Source organism: Dipteris shenzhenensis, chromosome 4 (genome assembly GCF_047967505.1).
Source record: "Dipteris shenzhenensis isolate YYH24624 ecotype China chromosome 4, Dip_SZ_1.0, whole genome shotgun sequence".
Lineage (NCBI taxonomy): Eukaryota > Viridiplantae > Streptophyta > Polypodiopsida > Gleicheniales > Dipteridaceae > Dipteris > Dipteris shenzhenensis.
In genome coordinates, this window is record NC_141599.1 from 56144692 (window position 1) to 56170330 (window position 25639).

At 44.1% G+C, this 25639-nt stretch overlaps 1 protein-coding gene across 1 annotated transcript; it reads left to right on the plus strand.

Moving 5' to 3' along the window:
• On the plus strand, nt 1-25167 carry LOC147903086 (3-oxo-5-alpha-steroid 4-dehydrogenase (DUF1295)). Its single transcript, XM_087373315.1, has 3 exons — nt 1-713; nt 828-1091; nt 24552-25167. The coding sequence occupies exons 1-3, from the start codon at nt 420-422 to the stop codon at nt 25038-25040; spliced, it is 1047 nt and encodes a 348-aa protein (XP_087229441.1). The 5' UTR covers nt 1-419; the 3' UTR covers nt 25041-25167.
• The last annotated feature ends 472 nt before the right edge of the window (nt 25168-25639 follow it).

The following is a 25639-nucleotide window of genomic DNA, read 5'->3' on the forward strand; positions in this document are numbered from 1 at the left end:
GGCAGCAAGAATCAGCAAAAACCGACAAAAACAACATCCAGCACTGTGTTGAGATTGGCGCCAAAACCTACTAAATCTCATCAACTATAGGGACCAAGAAGCCTGTCGCGGATTCCCTCCAGAAGCTCGCGGGACTGTTCAAAGTACATACAGCATGTGACATTTCCCCAAGTCAGGAAGATTCCGAGCAACTGAAGACAACGAAGATGCTCACAAAAATTAGCCGATCATTCTTTGGCCCAAATAACAAAAACTTCTCTCTCCTCTCTCTCACGTGAACAGGCTCTCACAGATAGAGATAGACATGGAGACATGGAGACAGCTGAGAGTAAAAATAGGGACCATCCATTGAGGTACGTAGCATTGCTTGAAAGACAATCACAATCATTATCGAATACATCACGATCACTAGTGCGACCATGAGGGCTGCGCTTCAGTGGCATGATCGCTCGGCCAAGAAAAGGAGCAACAGCAGCACGACCACCCGCAACTTACGAAATGGTCTGCTCGCAGCATGCGTCCCCCTCCCCTCTATAATCTTCTATTGCGTTTTCCTCCATCGATGCCCTCCACCTTCGATCTGCGCCAATGGCCTTTGGGGACGCATTTGTAGCTGGTGTTCCCGACATCCGATGGGTCTCATCAATTTACTTTTTTTCTTGAATGTCGATGTTCTCTTTTGGATAATCAGCCTTATCCAGCGTAGCACCTGGGTGCGTTACTACTCCTGGTCCATAGGTCGCCTTTTACTGAAGCCTTGTTTAAACATTGTATTCCCAATTTCAGTTATTTCAGCGGAACGCTGATTTGTGCGCTTCTTGATGTAGTTAATCGATCCATACTGGACGATCTTGCCGGTTCTCATGGCACACTTTTATGCGGTTCATCCACAGTCACGAAGCGATCGCCTGAGATCTCGAGTAGTCTTGATTCTTACGTGGTTATGGAGTATCCGTCTCACTCACTCCTATTTTCGAAGAGAAAATTGGCAGTGGGGAGAAAGAGAGGATTGGCGCTTTGCTAAGATGCGAAAGGAGAACCCTAAGCATTGGTGGTGGCTTTCGTTCTTTATCGTTTACGTCTCTCAGCACGTGAGTTCTGCTTATCTCATCTGTTTTTTTCTTCGGAAGCTCTTAAGGGGACGCACAAAATGGAGGAATTAGGGCGGACTTCCTATTATCATTCGTAGTGAAACCCAAACAAAAGATTAGAGGAGTTATTGCATATAGATCTCACTGAAATAGAGAGAGAGATTGTGTTTAACGACCATTCAAAGTTGTCGGTTGTGCGATATGCTTTGAGTTGGGAGTATGATGGAACACAGATTGCTCTGATGAGAACACTACCCTCTAAAAGAGCAAGCATCTATGACCTTTGGACTTATTGTGTTAAGGAAGGAAGCAAGCTAATGAAGATGAATACTGGTGGGCATTGTTTGAGGGAACCATGTGATTGTATGTGTGTGTGAGAGAGAGAGAGAGAGAGAGAGAGAGAGAGAGATCAGTGTTGTCCATGATCCAGCCCAAAACAGCACCAGACCTTTCCCAGTATCTTGCTGTAGACTGATTCAAAGTAGCGCCGCTCTCCCTTCTCAAGAGAGAATGGGACCTTCAGCTTGGGACTCTAGAGATGCACAAGCTCTTTCAGTAATTTCTCTTTCCGTCAAGAGGTTCATTATACCTCACATTCGGTCATGCAAGACATCTATGGCAGCTTGGGAGATACTAGAGAGTATGTTTGCAGTAAGAAATGATGCCAGAGTTTCCTTTTTGAAGCGAGAGCTTTCCCATACGCATATGGATGAGGGAGATTCCATGAATTCTCACCTCACAAAGCTTCAGGACTTGAGGGAACAGTTGCTGAATATTAATGAAGTCAATCCGGATTCAGAGATGATCACCACCACTCTGAACTCTCTTCCTGAGTCTTATCTCGGTTTCCACACCTCACTGAATTTGTCATTGAGGGGGGGCAGCAATCCTCTCTCTTTTCATGAGTTGGTAGGACTTCTGTTACTGGAGGAACAGAGGCAGAAATATGGCAACCCGGGTTGGCGAGCATGCCATGCTCTCCAAGTTCAAGCCCAAGGGTAAAGGACATCAAAAGCCACATGCCAATCAGCCCACAAATCAGCATAAAGCTGATTCAGGACAGTCCTCTTATAAGGCAAAGGGTGATACAGATAAGCAAAAAAAGAAGGGCATCTGTCATTATTGCAAGAAGCCAGGTCCTTATATTGGAGAATGCAAGAAGCGCATAGCCAAAGAGAAGAAAAGGGATTCCGGTATGGTTGTGTCAGATGCATCAGCCATTCTCATGATGGGGGGATGTTGCAGCCAACTTTGTGGAAGAGCACTATGCCTTTCTGTCTTGCACTTTTTCAGTGGGTAGTTCAGATGCTACAGCCACTAATGATGACCCATATGCTTTCTTGACTTGCAGTTATGATCCTTCAAAGGATGCATGCTCTCTTAGTGTCAATGAGACACTTCATACTTGGTATTTTGACAGTGATGCTTCAAAGCACATCACTTTCAAGAAGAGTCTGTTTGTATCTTTGCATCCTCCACACACAAAAAAGAAGGTGACTTGTGCGAGTAATTCTTCTTATTCAGTGTGTGGAGTGGGAGACATTATTCTCACATCCACTGATGGCACAGATTTCAGAATTTCAGATGTTCTCTATGTGCTAGGCATAAAGAAGAATTTACTTTTAGTGTCCTCACTCAATAGAGGAGGATTTTAGGTTGTTTTTGATGATGACAAGTGTGTAGTTAGAGACAAAGAGAATGACTATGCTTTGATGTTGTCTGGCACTTTGTATCGGGGTCTTTTTCAGCAGCTTGATCTATATGAAAAAAGATCCGATCTTGCATTATCAGTTAGCACTCTCACTGCTGCGATGCAGAATGCAGAGTTATGGCATGCCAAGTATGGGCACATGAGCTATGGTAGCTTAATGACACTTCAGAGGCATGATATGGTTGATGCATTGCCTCCTTTGGAGTCGCCTCCTCCTCATGCATGTGAAGGTTGCATCCTTGGCAAGATGCATGGACTTCCCTTTAGGAAGGATGGTGCAGTGAAAGCTACACGTAAATTACAGCTTATTCACAGTGATGTCTGCGGTCCCATGAGGACACCTGCTTTTGGGGGTTATCTCTATTTTGTTACATTCATAGATGACTTCACCAACTACACTTGGGTCTATGGTCTCAAGGCAAAATCAGAAGTGTTATGCATTTCAAACACTTTGTGGCTATGGTTGAGAATGAGACAGGACTCAAGGTGCAGACACTTCGCACAGATCAAGGGGGAGAGTATATGTCTCATGAATTGGAGGCATTTTTGAAAGAGAAAGGCATCATGCATCAGCTTACAGTGAGGCTTACACCTCAACAGAATGGCAAAGCTGAGTGGAAGAATCGCACTGCCATGGAGATGGATAGATGCATGCTCACAAGTAAGAAGTTGCCTCACAGGTTTTGGCTTGAAGGCCTCATGTGTGCCAACTATATTTTGAATCCGGCTCCTACAAAGGCTTTGAAGACAATAACTCCCTATGAGGCATGGCATGGGAGAAAGCCTTCAGTGGACCATTTCAGAGTTTTTTGTTGTGTTGCATATGCCACGTGCTTGTGGAGGTTCGACACAAGTCAGATAAGGCACTCAAATGCATTTTTGTGGGATATAGTTCACAAAGCAAAGGCTATCGTCTCTACAATCTTGGTACACGCAAGATTTTTGTTAGTAGAGATGTTATATTCTCTGAAAATTCAGGATATACACATGCTAAATTTCAGATTCTAGCTTCTTCAAATGATGTGTTTGAGGGGATGCTTCCTATAGCATTTGGTTCCCCTGCTGAAACTCAGAATTTACAGCAACCTCCTCCAGATCCACATGCCCCGATTCAGCCACCGGCTGATTTTGTACCACCTCAGGGTGTGGATGAAGTTGTCAGGTAAGAGATTCAAGAGATACACGCAGCCAAAACAGTCCCGAATTGGTTGCTTCAGACTCTCAGGGAGAGTAGGCTTGAGGCTCCATTGCTTGGCAGGACTTGTAGTGCAGTAAGGCACCAGGGGGAGCTCTTTCAGTTGAGACAGCTTATGCAGGGACTCTTCTTGATGAAGAGGAGCTTGACTCTTTTGAAGAAGCAAAGGATAATGTGCATTGGATGCAAGCCATGCACAATGAGTTGCAGTCCATAGAGAAAAATCAGACTTGGGATGTTGTGGATTTGCCACCAGGTAAGCATGCCATAGGTACCAAGTGGGTTTTCAAGGTAAAAAGGAAACCAGATGAGTCTATTGACAGGTACAAGGCACGGCTGGTTGCCAAAGGCTATGCACAGAAGAAGGGCATAGATTATGAGGAGACCTTTGCTCCTACATCCCGGATGACCACCATATGGTCAGTTATTGCAATGGCTGCAAATTTTGTGTGGAATGTCCATCAGTCGGACATAAAAACAGCTTCCCTTAATGGGGACTTGCAGGAAGAGGTTTATGTCAAACAACCTTTTGGATTTGAACTTTTTGGCAATGCACTTCAGGTTTGCAAGCTTAACAAAGCTTTATATGGGCTGAAACAAGCCCCACGTGCATGGTATGCCAAGATAGATGCATTCCTGGCAAGTAAGGGATTACACAATAGTCCCACGGAAAGCACCCTCTACATCAAGAAGGATGGGGGGGATATTTTAGTCATCATTATTTATGTTGATGACATGCTGCTGACGGGGTCAAATGAGGGAGCCCAACAACATACATGTTGCAAGAGGTACATTTATGTCCAAGCACAAAACTCATGATGGTTGTGCTTCAAGTAGACGATGTTGCGGAGCAACGACAACTCAAGCGATAGGGCACTAGCCCTCCTAAGTGGATGTATATGCTCAAATCCTCGAGGATGTTCACAGCCAAAGCTATTTCCAAGGCTACGTCCACTCCTTATGTGTTCGCATGTGGTGTGTGAGAGTATCACTCAAAAAAAAGTAGCCCATGGAAAATTGAGCCTTTTTCATTAACTTGTTTGTACTCTTAGCCAAACCATTGGCTTGTCGGTAATATGCTGTAGACTTTTTGTGCAATATCATGTTTATTTTGGTCATCTTTCTAATTGTTTTGTTTATGAAATGGGTCCCTCTATCAAATACAATCTCAATTGGAACATCAAATCTGGTAGCAATATTATGGTAGAGAAAATGTGCAACTGTTCTAGCTTTACATGTTTTGAGTGCAACAGCCTCTACCCATTTTGTGCAATAATCAGTAGCACCAAGTATATATTGATTACCTGAATATTTTGCTAGAGGCTTGATTGGTTCAATAAAGTCCAATCCCCACTTTTGAAATGGACCCAATGGAAGGATGGGTTGGTGTGGCATGCTGTCACTATCCATTGGTCTATCATCTCTTTGGAAAGGTAGGCATGATTTTGCATAATTGTGGGCATTGTTTAATACTGTGGGCCACCATAATCCAGCCTACAAGATTTTCTTGCGTGTAATATCTCCTGAGAGTGACTTCTTACTGTACCTCCATGTGCTTCTGTTGATACAGCTTTTTGCTCATGGTCCTAGACACATCTCCTGATATATAATTGCAGATTTCAAAGCTGAGTTGAAAGCTGAATTTGACATGACAGATTTGGGCATGTTAAATCTTTATTTGGGGATCTTGTTTATACAAGACAAGGGTGGCATTGTTATGTCTCAATCCAAGTATGTGCAGAAGCTCTTGGATAGGTTCAACATGCATGATTGTAAGCCTATTGCCACTCCCATGGAGCCGGGGCTGAAGCTTACTATGTATGATGCAGGTGAATCAGTTGATGTCACACTTTACAGCCAGGCTGTTGGATGCCTCATCTACTTGTGCAATACACGGCCTGATATTCAGTATGCAGTATCTTAGGTGAGCAGATATATGCACAGCCCAAAGACAACACATTGGCAGGCTATAAAACACATCTTCATATATTTGCAAGGCACAAAGTCTTTTGGCTTGATGTTTCCTAGGGGGGGTGACTTGCAGATGCATGCTTACAGTGATTCAGATTGGGCTGGAGACTATGATACCAGGCAGTCCACTAGTGGTAATTGTTTCTTTTTGGGCAACGCTTGCATTTCTTGGCTGAGCAAGAAGCAATCTACAGTGGCTACTTCCTCATGTGAAGCTGAGTACAGGGCAGCTTTCACAGCGACAGTTGAGTGTGTTTGGCTGCGACATTTGTTCGCTGATCTTCGTCTCATATTGGAGGGTTCTTCTCCTATTCTCACTGATAGTCAGAGTGCTATTGTAGCGGCAAAGAGGCCTGTGTTTCATGCTTGCACGAAGCACATTGAGGTTCATTATCATTATGTCAGAGAGAAGTTGCATGCAGGGGAGATCACTATGATCTATGTGTCAACACATGATAATGTTGCAGACATCTTCACCAAAGCACTTCCACGTGAGAAGTTTGAGGCATTTCGCAGTGCCCTAAACTTATCTCCTTTTGGTGATTGATCACTACCTTGTACACCACATTGGCACTGCAGGGGGGTGTTAGAATTATTAATATATTCTAGGCAGTGGCCAATGTAATGTAATAAGTGTGTAAGAAATCCTATATTTAATAAATTTAGAAATGTGCTAAGGAACAAAAAGGAGACTGAAATAGCAGAGAGCAAGGAATATTTGTATTGCTTGAGTGTCTATAGTGTGTCATCCATACAGTTGGGCCTCTCTTATATAGAGAGTGAAGAGTCACACACGAAAAGGTGTGTACTCCAAAGTGTATGTGCATGAAGAGGTGTGTACCCCTTATGAAGGGTGTGACCCTTGATGAGAGGGTACATTACAATGGGAGTGTCTCTTCCATAGAATGTCTCTTGTGAAGGGTTGTGCCTCATAGAAAGTGTCCTGTCGAAAGGGCATACCCTTCCACAAGTGTCCATTCATCAAACCATCCATAAGTCTAAGATATAGAGAAAGGAATACAGCACAGATTGTGACATCCCCTCCCACTCAAAATAAGACCCTGGTGGAGATAATGAACTGATGTAAAATGTCAGGGTACTGCTGTAAGTCTTCATTAGATTGCCAAGTAGCGTCGGAGTTGCTCAGATCTTGCCAAAGAACAAGGAATTCCGTGATAAGTCGATGTCGAGTCTCTCTCTCTCGATGGTCTAGAATACGCTCGGGAATAAGGAGAACATAATCGTCTCTGATTTCTGGGACATAATCACCTACAGGAGGAACTGCTTCATTGCCTGGAATGTACGTCTTTAGCCAAGAAATATGAAATGTCGGATGCATCGATTTTACCCCATGATGGTGGTAATTCCAATCTGTAACTTAAAGGTGAATTTTTCTTGATGATCCGGAAAGGTCCATAGTATCTTCGTCGCAACTTAGGAAACATAGACTTAACTGTCTTATAGCGATGTGGGGCTACAAATAATAGCACCATGTCACCAGTGTCAAATTCCAGGCACAGTTACGCTGAAACGCGTTTCAGAGCCCAGCCAGGGCTGAAACGCCGTTTCAGAGAAGCCCCGTTTCCTGAAACGTGTTTCAAGGTCTGAAACGTTTCAGGACTCTGAAGCGGCTGGCTGAAACGTTTTAGCCAGTCTGAAACACGTTTCAGAGCCTTGAAACGTGTTGTTTTAGACAACACAGGCTGCTAGGTCTCCAAAATTAGGCGAAATTTGCCGCCAGTCCTGTTTTTTGTCTTTTTGCTTTCGATTTTGGCCTCCTTCCACTCCTTCAGCCTCATACTCTCTCCATCCTCAAGGTTTTCCAGCCCTCCTTCAGCCCCATTCACTCCTTTCCTCTCCTTTCTCTCCTGCAGCTTGCTTGAGCCCTCCATCATCATCTGCTCCCCTCCCTTGCTGACGTGGCGTTTTCCCGTTTCAGCCCTCCCAGAAATATTGAAACGTTTCCGTTTTCGTTCCCCGTTTTCCCGTTTCCGTTTCCCCTAACTATGATTCCAGGTGACGTCTATGTTTGTTGACAGACCGTTGATACCGCTCTTGCGCTTTTCACGTGTCCATAAGCTGCTTGGAATGGAGTCATGCTAATGGCACTATGGAAAGAGTTATTATAAGCAAACTCAGGGAGTGGTAGATACTCTTTCCAAGCTGCTAGGCGTGACTGAACATAATGTCGAAGCATTTCTTCCAGAACTTGGTTGACTCTTTCAGTCTGGCCATTTGATTCTGGGTGGTACGCGGAATTGAACAGTAGAGTTGTACCCAAAGATTCGAATAGTGAAATCCAAAAGTGACTGGTAAACTTAGGATCTCTGTTGGATACGATATTCTTGGGCAATCCATGGTGTCGGAAGATGTGTTGTCTGAAGAGTTTGGCGACGTCCAAAGCCTGTGCACTTCTTTTGCAAGCAACAAAGTGTGCCATTTTGGACAATCGATCAACAATTACCATAATCTGAGTGTTACCTCTGGAGGATCGTGGTAGTGTTGTAATGAAATCCATGGAAATACTTTCCCACCTTTCAGTTGAAACTGGAAGAGGCTGAAGAAGTCCTGCTGGAAGTCGTCGGCTTGCTTTCATTTGTTGACAAGATAAGCAAGATGTAATTATTTTGATGATGTCGCTTTTCATCTAAGGCCAGTAGTATGTTGCACTGAGTAACCTATAAGTCTTGTTGATGCCTGGATGGGCAGCATAAGGAACTACATGATGCTCTTTTAACAAAAGACGTCGAATATCCTTGTCATGTGGTACACAGACGCGATCTTGATAATACAGAAGGTCGTCCATATAAGAATAGGATGAGGAAATCTTTTGTTTGACTGGTGTGGTAGTGAGTGCTTGCTTGAGTTGTTGGAAACTATACTCTGTTTCGGGAAACCACTGAAAAATTGCTGTGCTTTTCAATAATTCGGACATAGGAGCTGCGATTTTGGAAAACTGATAGACCTTTGTATGGTAGAAGTTTGCCAATCCGAGAAAAGAGCGGACATCATGAACATTCTTAGGAGTAGGCCAGTTTTGGATTACCTCTACCTTCTTGGGATCCACAGAGTTGCCTTGAGCTGAAATAACATGTCCCAAATGTTCGAGTTGGGTCTTGAAGAACTCACTCTTCTCAACGTTGATGTAGAGAGAATTTGCGCTGAGAACTTCAAATTTGGTGAAGACGTTGTTTGTGCTCATGTAGGGATCTGCTGAAAACGAGGATGTCATCGAGGTAAACGATGACGAACTTATTGAGGAAAGGCCTGAAGATGTCGTTGTGGCCGGGGCATTGTTTAACCCAAAAGGCATGACCAAACATTCATAGTGTCCATACTTTGTTCGAAAAGCTGTCTTGTACTCATCGCCTTCTCGTATGCGAATTTGATGATAACGTGAACAAAGATCAATCTTTGAGCATTGTGTTGCGTGTAGAAGTTGATCGAAGAGGTCATCGATGCGAGGCAATGGATACTTGTTTTTGATAGTGAGCTTGTTGAGGGCTCGGTAGTCAATGCAGAGGCGCATTGACTTATTTTTTTTTCCACAAGTAGTACAGGAGATCCGAAAGGGCTGCGACTGGGCCGAATGTGACCTTTGTTGAGTAGTTTGGTCACCTGTCTTTGGATTTCTTCATTTTGAGTGTAAGAAACCCAATAAGGAGGTTTCGCGCCCCTTTTGGTATTTCTTTTTCTTTTATTCAGAAGGCATTCAAATACAAGAAAGCATTGCAGTGCATCAGCCAACGGACAACGAACTTTCACAGGCACTTCCATCCTGCTATGCAAACACATAAAAGTCATCCCAATCCAGTGCAACATTCCATGTCAGCCCTTCTTCCGATTTTGGCTGAGGGAGCCCTGGCAGGAGAGAAATCAGCCCAATTTGTCTTGCTAGCTCTGATCCCCGTCAAGGGAGTCCTAGCAAGACGGAGGCAAGCAAAACAACCACACACTGGCTGTTCCAGAAAGGCCAGTTGCTTAAAGCAATAGGATCTGAAGCTTTGAGACAGTAGGAATTCTTCTGGAAAGCAATCAACTGACAGGAAAGCTCGGGAAACCCTAGGAAAGCAGCAAGCATGAAAACAAATTTCCCTAGACAAGATCTCTGGCATCCGTGCAGGTGGAAATCAGCAAAATCCACCCTAAAAATCTGGCGGAGGAAAATCGCCAAGCCTGGAAGCACCTAGATGGCGTGGTAGATGAGAAAAGCTGAAGGCGACCTGTTGGAGATCACTGAGACTGCACAAACCGGTTGTAGAACTGAAAGCGATTGGCCAGAAGAGGCCTCTGCTAAATTGCGATTTTCAGAATAGCCTGGTAGGCTCTTGGAAATTGTGATTTCTTCAACATCAGCCCTGGAACACACAGAACAGTGAAATCGCCTTGTCTGGAAGCGGAAGGAAGCCCGAATCAGTGCACAAACTGGAAACACATGCCCTGGCAGCACTCTGATGAATTGCGATTTCAGAAATAAGCCCTCGAGAAGGTCCTGGTGAAGTGCGAATTCCTGTAGCAGCCTCTGGGAGGTGTGATTTTGCTGTCGGAACCTAGTAGGGCACCTGGGTGATGGCATATTTGACAAACTGGCTCCCGGAAGGTGTGTGGATAGCTAGGAAGCAAGAAAAACGAGATTCTGATATGAGAGAAAGCTGAACCAGCCCTGGCTTAACCCCCAATCCACTTGAGCCAATAATTGCTGCCTTTGCTTGCCCTGCAAGTCACTGGATTTTTACCCCTCTCCAACCCTCAGGTCCTTTGCCTTGGCCCATGAAATTAATTGCACTGAAGTGTCCTTTACAAATTCAATCAGTTTGAGGCTAGGTCAGTCACCGCGAATTCCTATAGATCCCCCTCTTGAAACACAGCTGGTTCAAAATAGAAGCACAAAAATCAGAAAAATTAAAATTGAGTGGCAGGCTGTGCCAATATTACAGGTACCTATTGAGATATGTGCTTGAAACATCATAAACAGCATAGAAAAAATAAAAATAAAAAACAATGGATGGCTCGGTAGAGCTTGAGATAACCAGCCATTCCAAATATACAAATATAAACTGACAGTGACTAGTACACTGATCCAAAAGTCTCGCGCGGCAGATATACCGTCAGCAAGCGGTACCTTGGGGTGAGACCGACAGTATCACCAAGCGACCTCTAGATATCTGGAGCGGTCTGAACAAAGGGAGTGGAAGTGCTACCCCCCTCTTGAGCATCAGGGAATGCTCCCCAACCGAAGTTGGCTCAAGCTGCAATGCCTCTAGGTAGAGCTGCAACAACTGAGGTGAATTTGCCAGCTCACCCTCCTCCATCCACTTTGCATCAATAGCTAGATAGCTTCTGAACTGAACCAGATAGCGATGGATAACTCTACCTTCTACTTTGCGTTCCTTGTGTGCCAGAATCTGTTCCGGAACCAAGATTTCGTCCAATTCTTCAACTTCAGGCTGTTTATCAGAAGGCATATCCTCTGGCACATCTCTCTGAAACGGTTTCAAAAGACTCACATGAAATGCATTGTGAATCTTCCATTGATCTTTTGTAAGGGACTATAATACCTCATACCTGTGAGGAGATGGTGAGTGAGAGAGAGCAAGAGAGAGTGAGAGCTGGAAGCTTGGAAGCTGAAAGCTGAGTTGCAATAGAAGAGTGTAAGAGTACAACACAATGAGAGAAAGATAAGGTTTTGTCCTAGTGACAAAACCTTAGTAGTCACTAACCATAGTTAGTGAACTAACTGCGGTTAGGGGGAAAAACCTCTTAAAGAGGGAAAAGTGCCCCTAACTAGCTTATTATATTGCATTGGTCACTGCTGAATTATATCTATAATTCTAACACCCCCCTGCAGTGTGCCAATGTCATGTACAAGGCTGATCAATCACCAAACGGATATAAGTTCAGGGCACTGCGAAATGCCTCAAACTTTTCATGTGGTAGTGCTTTGGTGAAAATATCTGCAACGTTGTCATGTGTGGACACAAAGATCATACTGATCTCTCCTGCATGCAACTTCTCTTTGACGTAGTGATAGTGAACCTCAATGTGCTTCGTGCGAGCATGAAACATTGGATTCTTTGCCACTGCAATGGCACTTTGACTATCTCACCCTCCAAAGACAGATGAAGATCAGCAAATAGACGTCGCAGCCAGACACATTCAACTGTTGCTGTGAAAGCTGCCCTGTACTCAGCTTCACATGATGAGGTAGCCACTGTAGATGTTTCTTGCTCAGCCAGGAAATGCAAAATTTACCCAAAAAGAAACAATTGCCACTAGTGGACTGCCTAGTGTCATAATCACCAGCCCAATCTGAATCACTGTAGGCATGCATCTGCAAGTCACCCCCCCTGGGAAATAGCAAGCCAAAAGACTTTGTGCCCTGCAAATAACGGAAGATGCACTTAACTGCCTGCCAATGCATAGTTTTTGGGCTGTGCATGTACCTGCTCACCTGAGATACTGCAAACTGAATATCAGGTCTAGTGTTGCAGAGATATATGAGGCATCCAACAGCCTGACTGTAAAGTGTGGCATCAACTGATTCTCCTGCATCATGCATTGTGAGTTTCAGCCCCGGCTCCATGGGAGTGGCTATGGGCTTACACTCATGCATGTTAAATCTATCCAAGAGTTTCTGAACATACTTGGACTGAGACATAACAGTGCCACGTCTCTCATGAGAGAACTGGATCCCCAAATAAAAGTGAAGCAGCCCCAAATCTGACATGTCAAAGTTGGTCTGCAAATCAGCTTTGAAATCTGCAATTTTTTCTTCATTGGACCCTGTGAGCAGTAAGTCATCGACATAAAGAAGGATGACTAAAATTTCCCCCCCATCCATCTTGATGTAGAGGGTGCTCTTAGTAGGACTATTGTGCAGCCCCTTGCTGGTCAAAAAGGCATATATCTTGGCATACCATGCATGAGGGGCCTGTTTCAGCCCGTATAAAGCTTTGTTGAGCCTGCATACTTGAAGTGCATTTGCTGTAATTTCAAAGCCCGGAGGTTGTTTGACATACACCTCTTCCTGTAAGTCCCCATTTAAGAAGGCTGTTTTTATGTCCAACTGATGAACATTCCACTCAAAATGTGCAGCCATTGCAATAACTGATCGGATGGTGGTCATCCGGGATGTAGGAGCGAATGTCTCCTCATAATCTATGCCCTTTTTCTGAGCATAGCCTTTAGCAACCAGCCTTGCCTTATATCTGTCAATGGAGCCATCTGGCTTCCGTTTGACCTTGAAAACCCATCGTGTGCCAATGGCATGTTTACCCTGTGGCAAGTCTACAACATCCCAAGTCTGATTTTTTGCAATGGACTGCAACTCATCGTGAATGGCATTCATCCAATGCACATTATCCTTTGCCTCTTCGAATGTGGCAGGCTCCTCCTCATCAAGGAGAGTACCTGCATATGCTGATTCCACTGAATTAGCACCTTCCATGTGCCTTGCTGCACTGCGAGTCCTGCTGGATAACAGAGCATCAATTTTACTCTCTCTGAGAGTCTGTAACAGCCAGTTTGGGACTGTTTTTGCTGCATGTATGTCTGCAATTTCTTGCTGCACCACCTGTTCCACTGCCTGCGGAGGGGGCAAGACATCTTGTGGCGGAACTGAAGCATCTGGAGGTTACTATTAATTCTGACTTGCATCAGAAAAATCAGCAGGGGAACCCAAGGCAATGGGTAGCAACCCCTCAAAGACATCCTCTGAAGACGAAGGCATTTGAAATTCAGCCTGAGTGAGAGCTGAATTTTCAGAAAATATCACATCTCTACTTACTATGATCTTGCGACAACTTGTGCCTAAATTCAACTGGCACATGTGCATAAGCAAGGCATCCACCCAAAGACTCGGAAGTGATCCATTGAAGGCTTCCTGTCATTCCAGACCTCATAAGGAGTTTTTGTTTTTAAAGCCTTAGTGGGAGCCCGATTCAAAATGTAATTGGCACACATCAAACCCTCTAGCCAGAATTTGTGAGGCATGTGTTTGCTTTTCAGCATACATCTGTCCATCTCCATGAGGGTTCTATTTTTCCTCTCAGCTTTGCCATTTTGCTGAGGGGTCAGCTTGACTGTGAGCTGATGCACAATACCCTTGCCTTTGAGAAAAGCATCAAATTCTGCAGACAAGTATTCCCCACCTCTATCCGTGCGTAATGTCTGTATCTTGAGTCCGGTTTCATTTTCTACCATGGCTGAAAAGTGTTTAAACACCGTGAACACTTCAGATTTCTTTTTCAGCTCATAAACCCAAGTAAAATTGGAGTAGTCATCAATAAATGTAACGAAGTAGAGATGACCACCCAACGATGGAGTCCTCATGGGACCACAGACATCACTGTGTATAAGCTGTAATTTGCGGACAGCTTTAACTGAACCATCCTTCTTGAAGGGGAATCTATGCATCTTACCTAAAATGCACCCTTCACAGGCATGTGGAGGAGGTATCTCAAGAGGTGGCAATGCATCAACCATGGAAAACTTCTGAAGTGTCATCAAGCTGTTGTAATGCATGTGGCCATATCTGGCATGCCATAATTCTGCATTCTGCATGGCAGCTGTAGGGGTAGAAACTGCAAGAGCATGGGCTGCTCTTTTCTCCAAAATATCAAGCTGAAAAAGCCCACGCAGCAGAGTACCAGATAAACTTAAGGCATAGTCAGCTTCCCTGTCTCGGACAGCACATTTGTCATCCTCAAAGATGACCTGAAATCCCCCTCTGTTAAGAGTGGACACTGAAAGGAGATTTTTGGTTATGCCAGGCACATATAAGACATCTGAAAGTCTGAAAATTGAGCCATCAATGGCAGTGAGCTCAACCTCTACTGTGCCACGTACTGAATATGATGAGTTGTTGGCACAAGTGACTTTCTTACCAACGGGAGGTGGATGCAAGGAAGTAAAAAGACACTTCCTAGAAGTGATGTGCTTGGATGCACCGCTGTCAAAATACCATGTGTTCAGTGTTTCATTAACACTGAAAGCAGATGCATCTGTAGACGAGTCATAACTGCAAGTCAAAAATGCATATGTATCATCACTGCAAGTGGCTGTACTATCCCGAGCATCTGGAACAGCCAACCTAGAATCTGAAATGCAAGATAAAAAGGCATAATCCTGTCCAACAAAGTTGGCTGCAGCATCCCCACTGTCAGATGCATGAGGAGCTGAATCTGAAACAGCCATACCTGAGCTGTTTTTCTTTTCTTTTGCAAGCCTTTTCCTGCATTCTGCTATGTGATGACCTGGCTTTTTGCAGTAATGACAAAAACCCTTCTTCTTGGGCTTACTTGCGTCATTTTTAGCCTTTTGTGAAGGCTGTCCTGACCCACTGGAAGGCTGATTTACTGATGTCTTTGCCTGTCCCTTTGTTTTTTATTTAAATTTTGAGAGCATGGCTTGTTCACCTGCACGTGAAGCCAAATTTTTCCTGGTCTGCTCTTCCTGAAGCAGAAGTCCTATCAACTCATGAAAAGTGAGAGGATTTGCACCCCCCCTCAATGATAAGTTCAGCGAAGTATGAAAGCTGAGATAAGACTCAGGAAGAGAATTCAGAGTGGTTGTAATCATCTCTGAATCAGGAATAATTTCATCTATGTTTAACAATTGCTCTCTGAGATCCTGTAGCTTTGTGAGGTGGACTGACATGGAGTCACCCTCTTCCATATGTGTATTACTCAACTCTCTTTTCAAGAAAGATACCCTTGCATCATTCCGAGCTGCATACATGCTTTCCAAAATATCCCATGCTGCCCTGGAGGTCTTACACGATCGGATATGCGGAATGATAAATCTTTTCACTGAAAGAGAGATGCATGACAAAGCTAAGGCATCCCGTGAATCCCATCTCTTCTGCTCTGGAGTAGTGACTGTAGCTGCACCAACAACTTGTCTTGCAGCTGCACCCTGTGCACGACCTCTTCCACCTTCTTGCTGAGGTGGGGTAGCAGGTGCAATGTCTGCTGGTCGGATCTCATCCCCATTGACATAATCCCATAAATTGCGAGAAATCAGAATATTACGTACCATGAAACTCCAGAGGGAGTAGTTGGTATCATCCAACTTGTCTTCTTGTGAAAGACCACCGAACTGGAACTCATTCTGATTTTGATGGGTCATATCTGAGAAAAAGATTGAAGCAAATACAAAGCTGAATTCCCTTACTGGGAATGAAATGCACAACTCCCAAAAAACACAGCCAAGCACGGGCTGTAAATGCAATTTAGATTTCTGTACTTGCACTGTCAGAAATCTGACCAAGCATCAAAAACTCTCCAAAATCTGCCAAAAGTGCTTCAAACACTCCAAGAAAGGCAGTATGAACTGAATACTCCAAAAAATGCTCTCCCAACACAAAAGCCCCAATTTGTGGCTTGAAATTGCAACCAGAAAGGGGCAAAATTACTAAAAGCCCCAAATTTGCAATTTTTGAACAAAAGCCCCAAATTTCAAACTAGATCTGCAGATCTGTCTGCAAAAGCCTCAAATTTTAGACAAAATCTGCAATTTTTGCTCCAGATGTAGCTCCGAAACTACACATTGATTGCAATGTCTGCAACATACAAAATGCCCCAAATGTACTCCCAAAAACTGAGCCAAACTATGGTTTTTTGCAAGATGTGCCTGCCAAAGATCACCTGCAGATGAAGGAAACCTTGTGCAGATCTGCAAGTACAGATTGTATGGATGAACAGGTTGTTGCCACACGTGTGGTACCGTAGATCTACACGCAGATCTACGGAAGGTACGGTAAGTACGGAAGCAATGACTGCACGTATGGTCTGGTACGGTACGGTACTTACGATCTGGTACGACAAGTACAGAAGCAGCAGGTCTGGTACGAACGGGGCTCCACGCGTGCAGTACGGTGACAACGATTTATACGATGACGAACTGCAACGGCGCAGGTACGGTCAACTATGGCGAGTTGTACGGCGAAACTGTACGGGAGCTATACAGCGCTGTACGGCTAACCGTATAGTCTGGCGACGATGTACCGCCGACGATGTACGGTGAGCAAGTCTGCAAGGCGTTGTACGGACGATGATGGAGTACGGAACTATACGGGAGCAGAGCTGTACGGCGAGCTGATCTGTACGGCGCAACTGTACGGCAGGATTCCGTACAGTCGTACGGACTGTACGGACGAGATGATGCAGGCTGTAGCTGGAGCTGAACGGGGAGGTTGGAGCTGGAGGCAAAGAGTAGGAGCTGAAGGGAGCAGGGAGCACAGAGCTCTTGAACCCGCTCTGATACCAAATGTGAGGAGATGGTGAGTGAGAGGGAGCAAGAGAGAGTGAGAGCTGGAAGCTTGGAAGCTGAAAGCTGAGTTGCAATAGAAGAGTGTAAGAGTACAACACAATGAGAGAAAGATAAGGTTTTGTCCTAGTGACAAAACCTTAGTAGTCACTAACCATAGTTAGTGAACTAATTGCGGTTAGGGGGAAAAACCTCTTAAAGAGGGAAAAGTGCCCCTAACTAGCTTATTATATTACTTTGGTCACTGCTGAATTATATCTATAATTCTAACAATACCAAGCTTAACATACAGCCTGTCTTTCCCCTTCTTTTCTAGCCGTGCATTGTGGAAGCGTAAGAAAACCCAATTGTCTTCTTTGAATTGTAGCTCACAACGATGACGATCAACAGCTCTCTTTTGCTTATCTTGAGATCTCTGGAGAGTGATCTTGATTTTCCTATAAGCCTCATCCAAGTTTTCCACAAACTTATCAGCTTCAAAGATTTTATCTTTGGTGTGTAGAATGGGCGGATCCTTCTACAATCTTGAAAGGAGCCTTTCATGTAGAACCATGTGATAAAGGTAAACTCAATGAGTGGCAAATATTGCTCCCATTTTGCCTCGTGATCCGAAACATAGCATGCAATGAAGGAGGCTGGGGCTGCATTGGTGAAGCGCCAGAGATGGCAAGAAAAGGGGAAGAGGAGAGGGGAGAGGAAAGAGGAGAGAGAGATAGGAGGGAAAGGGGTAGAGGGAGAGGAAGAGAGAGAAGGAGTGAGGGGAAGAGAGATAGAGAGAGATTGGGAGAGAGTATAGGCAGCACGTAGGAGGAAGGAGGTGAGAGTGGATAAGATTAGATGTCACATCAAAAGGTATACAAATAGGGGTGGATGGGACTACGGTACTGATAGTAGTTGCTATTTGTTGCACTCTTTTTGGACAGCTATGCTGTAAAATTTTGAGGGCTAAATTTTATGGGAAGGGATGGCTGTAATGAAGGGAATTTAGAGGACCTTTAGAGGCCTCTTAGGTGGGAAATGTGGAGGGACTATATAAGGAGATACGGGTGGGTCTTGGACAATGCTTTCTGGCTACCATGATTTTTATCCTCAGGGAGTCCCACCACTTGATAAGAGCGGAGTACATGGTCTCTAAAACCCACGATGTGCTCTGGAACATAGAGGATGTGGCCCTCCTCATCCATAGGTGGCAACTCAAGAAGAACATGGACATGCTGTCCACATGTGGTTTCAGCAAAGACACATGGAAAACATCATGGATCTTGGAGGTACTGGGTAGCTCCAACTGATATGCTACCTCCCCAACCTTGCGGATGATCCTGTAAGGACCGTAATACCTATGAGCAAGCTGTGTTGGTATTACCTTTCAGCGAGGCATAACGGTTCTTATGGAGACACAAATGCACATAATCTCCCTCCTTGAAAGACAAGTATCTCCTGCGTTCATCCACATATTTCTTTGCTTGGCTGGGGCATCTTGCATATTCTTTTTTGCCAACTGCAGAAGGGCATTCATCCTCTCCAAGTCATTCCGTGCTTGCTGATTTTTCACAGCCATGTCAGCAATTGAAGAAGACAGCCTGACCTTGCATCTGTAGGTTGTCTCAAATGGGCTCATGCCAATGGAGAGATGCTTGGTACTGTTGTAGCAAAATTCAGCGAGTGCCAACCATTTATCCCAAGACTTCTAAGTATCATGACAAAAGTGCCTCAAATATTCATCCACCCATTTGTCCACCCTTTCCGACTGTCCATCAGTCTTAGGATGGTAAGCAGTGCTAGGTGTGAGTAACGTACCCTCTGCTGTAAATAACTCCTGCTAAAAGTGACCCATAAATTTTGCAACCATGATGCTTAAAGACATGCTCAATGAATTGCTGCTGAATACTGGTCTTAGTGGGTATGAAATGGGCTTGTTTTGTCATCCTATCCACCACAACAAAGATGCTGTCCCATCCCCTCTTTGTAGAAGGCAATCCTGGGATGAAATCCATCGCTATGTGCGTCCATTTGCAAAATAGAATGGGTAATGGCTGCAAAAAACCTGCGGGTAACTTGCTGTTCACTTTATTCTGTTGGCAAGGCAAGCATTCAGCCACGTATTTAACCACATCCCTCCACATGCCTTCCCAGGTAAAGCTCTACTTGATTCTTTTGTATGTTTTAGTGACACCCGTATGTCCAGCCATGGGAGAGGAGTGCATTTCTTGCAAAACAAGCTGTCTATATTTTGAGTGTGGCACTAAATAAATTTTGTTCTGGCACCACAACAGCCCATTATGCAATTTGAATTCCGTATGACCTTGACTAGAAGGCTTTTGCAAATCTGAAAATATGGGAGCTGCCTTAGAATTCTGCATATACTATTCTTGAATGCCATGAATCAGGGCATACCAAGACAGGTGCATGAGTGAGAGCAAATTTCAGGTCTTCAAAGTTGCGTTGTGCTTCCTTTGACCACCGAAAAGCATCCTTCTTCAAGAGGTCAGTAAGAGGAGCTGCCCTCTTGGCAAATTTGTGAATAAAGTGCGTGTAGAAGGAAGCAAGACCTAAAATTCCTCTCAACTGGGTGGGATTTTGTGCTATGGTCAATCTTTCACCTTTGCGGAATCCACCCGAATGCCACGTCTGCTCACAATATGCCCGAGGTACTCAACCTCCTTTGACATAAAAGTGCATTTGCTGGCTTTTGCATAAAGCTGATGCATCCTCAAAATTTGCAGCACGTGCTTCACATGCTCGATATGCTCCTGTCTATCCATGTTGTAAATGAGAATATCAAGAAAACTAGCATGCATCTGAAAAGAAGTGGCTACAATACTTGTTCATCAGTGCCTGGAAGGTGGCCGGTGCATTAGGCAATCCAAAAGGCATCACCTTGAATTCATACATGCCCCGTTTTGTGCAGAAAGCTGTCTTGTGCACATCTCCTTGTTTCACCTTGATTTGATGGTAACCAGACCTCAAATCTATCTTCGTGAAAAACTGAGCACCCTTGAGTTCATACAACAGGTCATCATGGGGATTGGAAACCTGTTCTTGATAGTGGCCATTTTTACATCTTTGTAATCAATGCACATGTGGTACGATCCATCTTTCTTTTTCACTAGAAGCACCGGGGAGGCAAAAGGAGAATTGCTATGAGAGATGAAGTTCTTCTCAAGTAGTTCTTGCACTCATACTGCCACTTCTTTGTGCTCAACCTTAGAGAGATAGTATGGGGCTTTGTTTATGGGCTTACTGCCAGGCTCTAGAACAATGGCACGATCCACATCCCTCTTGGAGGCAATTGGAATGGCATATCAGGAAATACATTAGCAAACTCCGAGACCAACTGCTGCATATCACAATCCTCAACATGGGGAATGCTACCTTCCTGAGATACCGACACATTCAATGCATTATGCATAGAGGGCATGCTCCTTCTTGAGCTCTCTGGCCAACTGCCTTGCTGAAATGACCTACAATTTAGGATTGGCAATGCTATGCAATGCTATAGTTCTACCCTCGTGGACAAAGCTGAGTGATAGGGCATTAAGTCCATGCTGATTTCACTCAATGACTTCAACCAATCAGAGTCTAGGACAACATCTATTGGGCCCATGTCCAGTGCCAAGAGATCCCCAGTAAATTCATAATCTTTAGAGAGCTTGATCATTGCATCTTGGCAACAAAATTTATTGATCAAATGTTGTCCATTTGCGACCTCTACTCTTAGCCCATGATCAATCTCAGTAGCAATCAGTCCCACCTTCTCTAATGTCTTAGAATTGATGAAACTATGAGTGCTACCGTTGTCCACAAGTATGTGAACAGTCTTGCCATTAATTTTCCCTTCAATCTAATAGTTTCAGCACTTTTGGCTGCCATCAAGGCATGAAAAGAGATAGCATAAATTGTTTGTTGTGCATCCCAATAGATCTCCTCCTCTTCTTCAGGAGCATTTCCACTTGCGTCCTTCCGCGCATGAAAAGGCATAGCAACTTGATGCTCCACATGAAAGACTTTAGGCCAACGACCTCGCATGTTACATGTGGGTTGAGTGTCATCGGATTGTATATCATGCATAGCAAGTATAAGATGGCAGCGGGCAGCGCATATGGGAATGCAAATGAGGCTGAGAAGAAGCCTAAGGTGACTGATTGGCATGAAAGGAAATCAGAAGCAGCACCATTTCCGAGGTTTCCCACTGTTGCAAGCAGCAAGATGCCATATGCTAAGCCATACAGGTCATTTGATGCTAAGCCAAGTGTTGGAAATGAAAAATCAGAATTTAAACAACACACCAAGGCTATGATGGATAACAGAAAGCGGACAAACTTATGCAGTGTGGTGAGAAGTGGACTCCTGAGCATCAGGAAGTTTGCCAAATGTGTAACAGTGGTACTACAAAACTCAGCATGATTATTGAGATATCGGATGATGAGGATTTAATGGATGCTTCTGAGACTTTGGATGCCACTCACTATTGCTCAGATTCGGGCTGAGAGGCCAACTTTCACCAACTGCTGAGTTGGTTGTCATGTAGCTGGTAAAATCGTCTGATGCAGACCTGTGTCATTGGCTGCAGGAAAGAGAGGGCTGCAAGGTTATTTGCGTCAAGTATCGTTGAGTCCTACAATGGTCGCCAATCTTTCCATGTAGGCTTTGGCCATTGGTGCGTCCTTGGAATTGCGAATGAAAGTGAAAGGGAAAGCAAAGGCCAGAAGGAGGCCGGGGCTGAATTGGTGAAGCGCCAGAGATGGCAGGAAAGGGGGAAGAGCAGAGGGGAGAGGAGAGAGAGAGAGAGGAGGGAAAGGGGTAGAGGGAGAGGAAGAGAGAGAGGAGTGAGGAGGACGGGGTCAGAATACAACTTTGCTTTCAGCTCTTCAAAAGCTGCAATTTCTTTGGAAGTCCAGCGAAAAGATACTCCCTTCTTTTGCAAAGGATGCAGAGGTGAAGCAATCTCAGCTTAATAAACCTCCTATAGTACGAGCACAACCCAAGAAAGCCCAATACTTCGTGGATGTTCCTGATTGGTGGCCAATTCTTGATCGCTTCAACCTTTGCCGGATCCATTCAAACTCCATCCTTGGATATGATATGCTTGAGAAAGTGAATTTCTTATATGAAGATTTCACTTTTCTTTGCATTAATGACCAGCTTATGTTTTCTCAACTCTTCAAACACAATCGTCCACAAAGGACGTGTGTTCTCTAAAAATCATGTCCATTATTCTGTTAAAGGTGGCTGGAGCATTAGTTAACCCGAATGGCATGACAAGATACTCATAAAGCCCAATAGTGGTCCTAAAAGCCGTCTTGTGCACATCTTCTGGTTGAATGTGGATCTGATGATGTCCGCTCTTCAAATCAATGTGGCTGAAAATGGAAGACCCCTCTAAGTGTTCATCAATCCAGGGAATGGGAAACCTGTTCTTCCCTGTGATCTTGTTTAGTGCCTAGTAGTCGATGCACATCCGCCAAGATCCATCCTTCTTTTGCACCAAAAGGACGAGTGAATAGTACGGGTAGAAACTAGAACTAATCAGCCCTTTTTGCAGCAATTCATTTACCTGGCTCAATATTTCTTCCCGTTGGGCTGCACTGACCCTATATGGTGCTATATTCGGAGGGCTACTACTTGGCATAATATCTATAGCATGGTCTTCAGGCCTCTCGGGCGGGAGTTCCTTGGTAGACCCAGAAAAACAATCTTGAAACTGAAACAAGAAATCTGTCCGCTCTTTATCCATACTAGAAAGAGGCGGCATCTTCTCTCTCTTTTTCTTTGGTAAAAATCAAATACGCAGAAATATGTTTTTTCATTATTGAAGTAATTGCAGAAGCAGATACAACTGGAATGGACTCTCCTTTGAGTTTTAAAGCACATGAGTCTCACCTGTGAGTTAGGGTAATGGTTTTATTGAAAGTATCAACAATAGCCCGATGACGATAACACTATGGAATGCCCAAAAGCACGTTACTGCAGAGGCAAATTCTTTGGTATCAACATAGCTTTGGATATGAAGACGGAGTGTCCGAGTGATGGATGTACTCAGCCCTGTAGCAGCCATATCTGCTTGCGCAAGTGAACCCATCTCCTTGGGGCGTATACCTAGCTTACATGCTAACTTAGGAGAAATAATATTTGCCTTAGCATCTGGGTTGAAGAAAAATAGAGCGGTCTGATCATGAAATTTAAACCAAGCTCTACAAAGCTCTGTATCATCTTCTTGTTTCTTATCAGTGATCATGTCATGTAGAGATCTATCTTTTCTTCTTGTGTGGGGATTCATGCACCTGATGGCCCTCCTCTAGATGTTTCTACTCTCTAAGAACCTGTTTCTTCTCTTTCATCAACTTGGTAGGCCGTGACCTGAGAACGCGCCGTTGTCCCGCAACCAAAGTAGCTCTCGAGGGTGTACCAATTTCCGTTTGAGGTCCTCCATTTTGAACTCTTCTCTCCTTTTGAATTCTTCTCTCTTGCTGCCCTTAAAACCATTGGTCCTGCCCTGTAGCAAAGCATAAGCTGTATTGGCATTCTCGATCAATTGAGACATGTTAGAGACCGTGGACTTCGTGCAAAAGTTTTGAATTTCCTTCGGCAATCCACATCATATTTGTCTACTTGCTCAGATAATAGAACATGCCGATAGGAACTAACTAGCAATAGGGTGGCCTCCTCTTTGATGGCCCTAAGGGTGAAGATGTGGTCCAGTGTCGTCTAAAGCCTGCCTGCAGCCTAGCGCACTCTCTGATGTGTATCTCAAGAGCCGACCCATACACCTTGGCCATCAAGTGGCCCACCATGATAGTGCAGTAGTTGCTTGCGTCCATGGGATCTCTAACTTTGTGAATGGGTATGATGGTGTTCGCGGTCCAGAAGTGGGGAAGCCTCTATAGAAGGCGTCATTGATCAGCTTGGCTAGGATTGGAGCGAGCACTTCCCAACTATGGGTTAGGAGTTCCACTTGGAGGCCCTCCTGATTCTCGGTGTTCCTTTTTTGATGAGCCATTTAATGTTGTAGCATGAGCTAGGAATCTACAATATTCCATCTGATGGTATATTGAACGAAGCACCAAGTATTTCAAATAAAACAGGCTAACTCTTTTGTCCTTATAAGCGATGGCAGAAGTTTTTGTTTTTGTTTTTTATGGTTTTTTGTCCTTATAAGCAACAGCAGTATGTCAGTTGCTGGATGTTTCTTATATTCTGGACGATGAACTTTTTTAACATCTCATAAATAAATAAATAAATAAATAAACAGAGAGAGAGAGAGAGAGAGAGAGAGAGAGAGAGAGAGAGAGAGAGCTCTGATGTTCTTATGTGACAGTGCTTTTTAGTTGGCATTTGCCTTCCTATCTTCGCCGCCCATGATAGCAAAAAGAAATGGAGTATATATGATGCTGTGGTGACCATGGTTTGTACCCTGGGCATTATAATAGGATACTTTTCAGACACACAGCTCTATCAATTCGTGTCCAAGAACAATCTATATAAGGAGACTGGATTCTCTCCAGTCCCAGTCCTTGATAAGGGCCTTTGGTATTACTCCAGGCATCCAAATTATTTTGGTGAGCAGTTGTGGTGGTGGGGTCTGGCAGGGTACTCATGGGTTGTTGGGCATTTCTGGGCAACCATAGGAACTGTTGTAAACTCAGCTGTGCTGGCTAAAGTCACATTATACGTTGAGGAGAAAATGATTTCAGATGGGTCAAGAGCTGAGGCATATAGAAAATATCAACAGACAACATCTTGTTGGATCCCTTGGTTCAAACAAAAGCCGAAGGGATGTAATAATAAGAAAAATAAGGTAGGCTGAAAATGCTTGAAAGCTCCACTCTTATGAGACAGAATTTGGAGGAATCAATTCAAGGGCTGAACTTTGTAACAGATTTTTTAAGGTCCTGTTATGCATGGTTGAGTATTGAGTGAATTCGAGGATAGCTGTAGCAATTGTTCTGTGAAATTGAGTTCTCTGCTTTGAATCACTCGATTTTGAATATTTTTGGATTGTTCATCCTCCTCAATTGTCCTCTCCATGAATGGACCCATGTGATTAATCGATCAGAATATTACCTGGGAAAGCATTAGGTGCATTTAATGCGTGCATCTTCCAACACTTTAAGAAAGTGGTTTGTGCTTTAGTTGAAATATGTAATTTATTTTCATCCAACTAGCAAAACGATATTTAAGGTCTGCATGTAACATTTGAAGGTTGTGGATGCCAACTGCAGCCTGTAAAAAAACTCCCTAAAGTCATGTACTATTCATGCCGAGCAGCAATTCAGAATGCCAAGATCACGGAAATTTTCTCAAGGATTCCTAGGATAGATGCATATTAAAGGTGTAATCCAACATGTTCACTCTAAGTTATTTAAAAGAACGTCCTTAACTATGAGATTGGGCTCTAAACCCTCA

Coding starts and splice junctions, on each gene's coding strand:
- LOC147903086 (XM_087373315.1), top strand. CDS start 420: ATGAGGGCTGCGCTTCAGTGGCATGATCGCTCGGCCAAGAAAAGGAGC. Junction 714..827: donor TTATCCAGCGTAGCACCTGG/GTGCGTTACTAC, acceptor TTCTTGATGTAG/TTAATCGATCCATACTGGAC. Junction 1,092..24,551: donor TCGTTTACGTCTCTCAGCAC/GTGAGTTCTGCT, acceptor CTTATGTGACAG/TGCTTTTTAGTTGGCATTTG.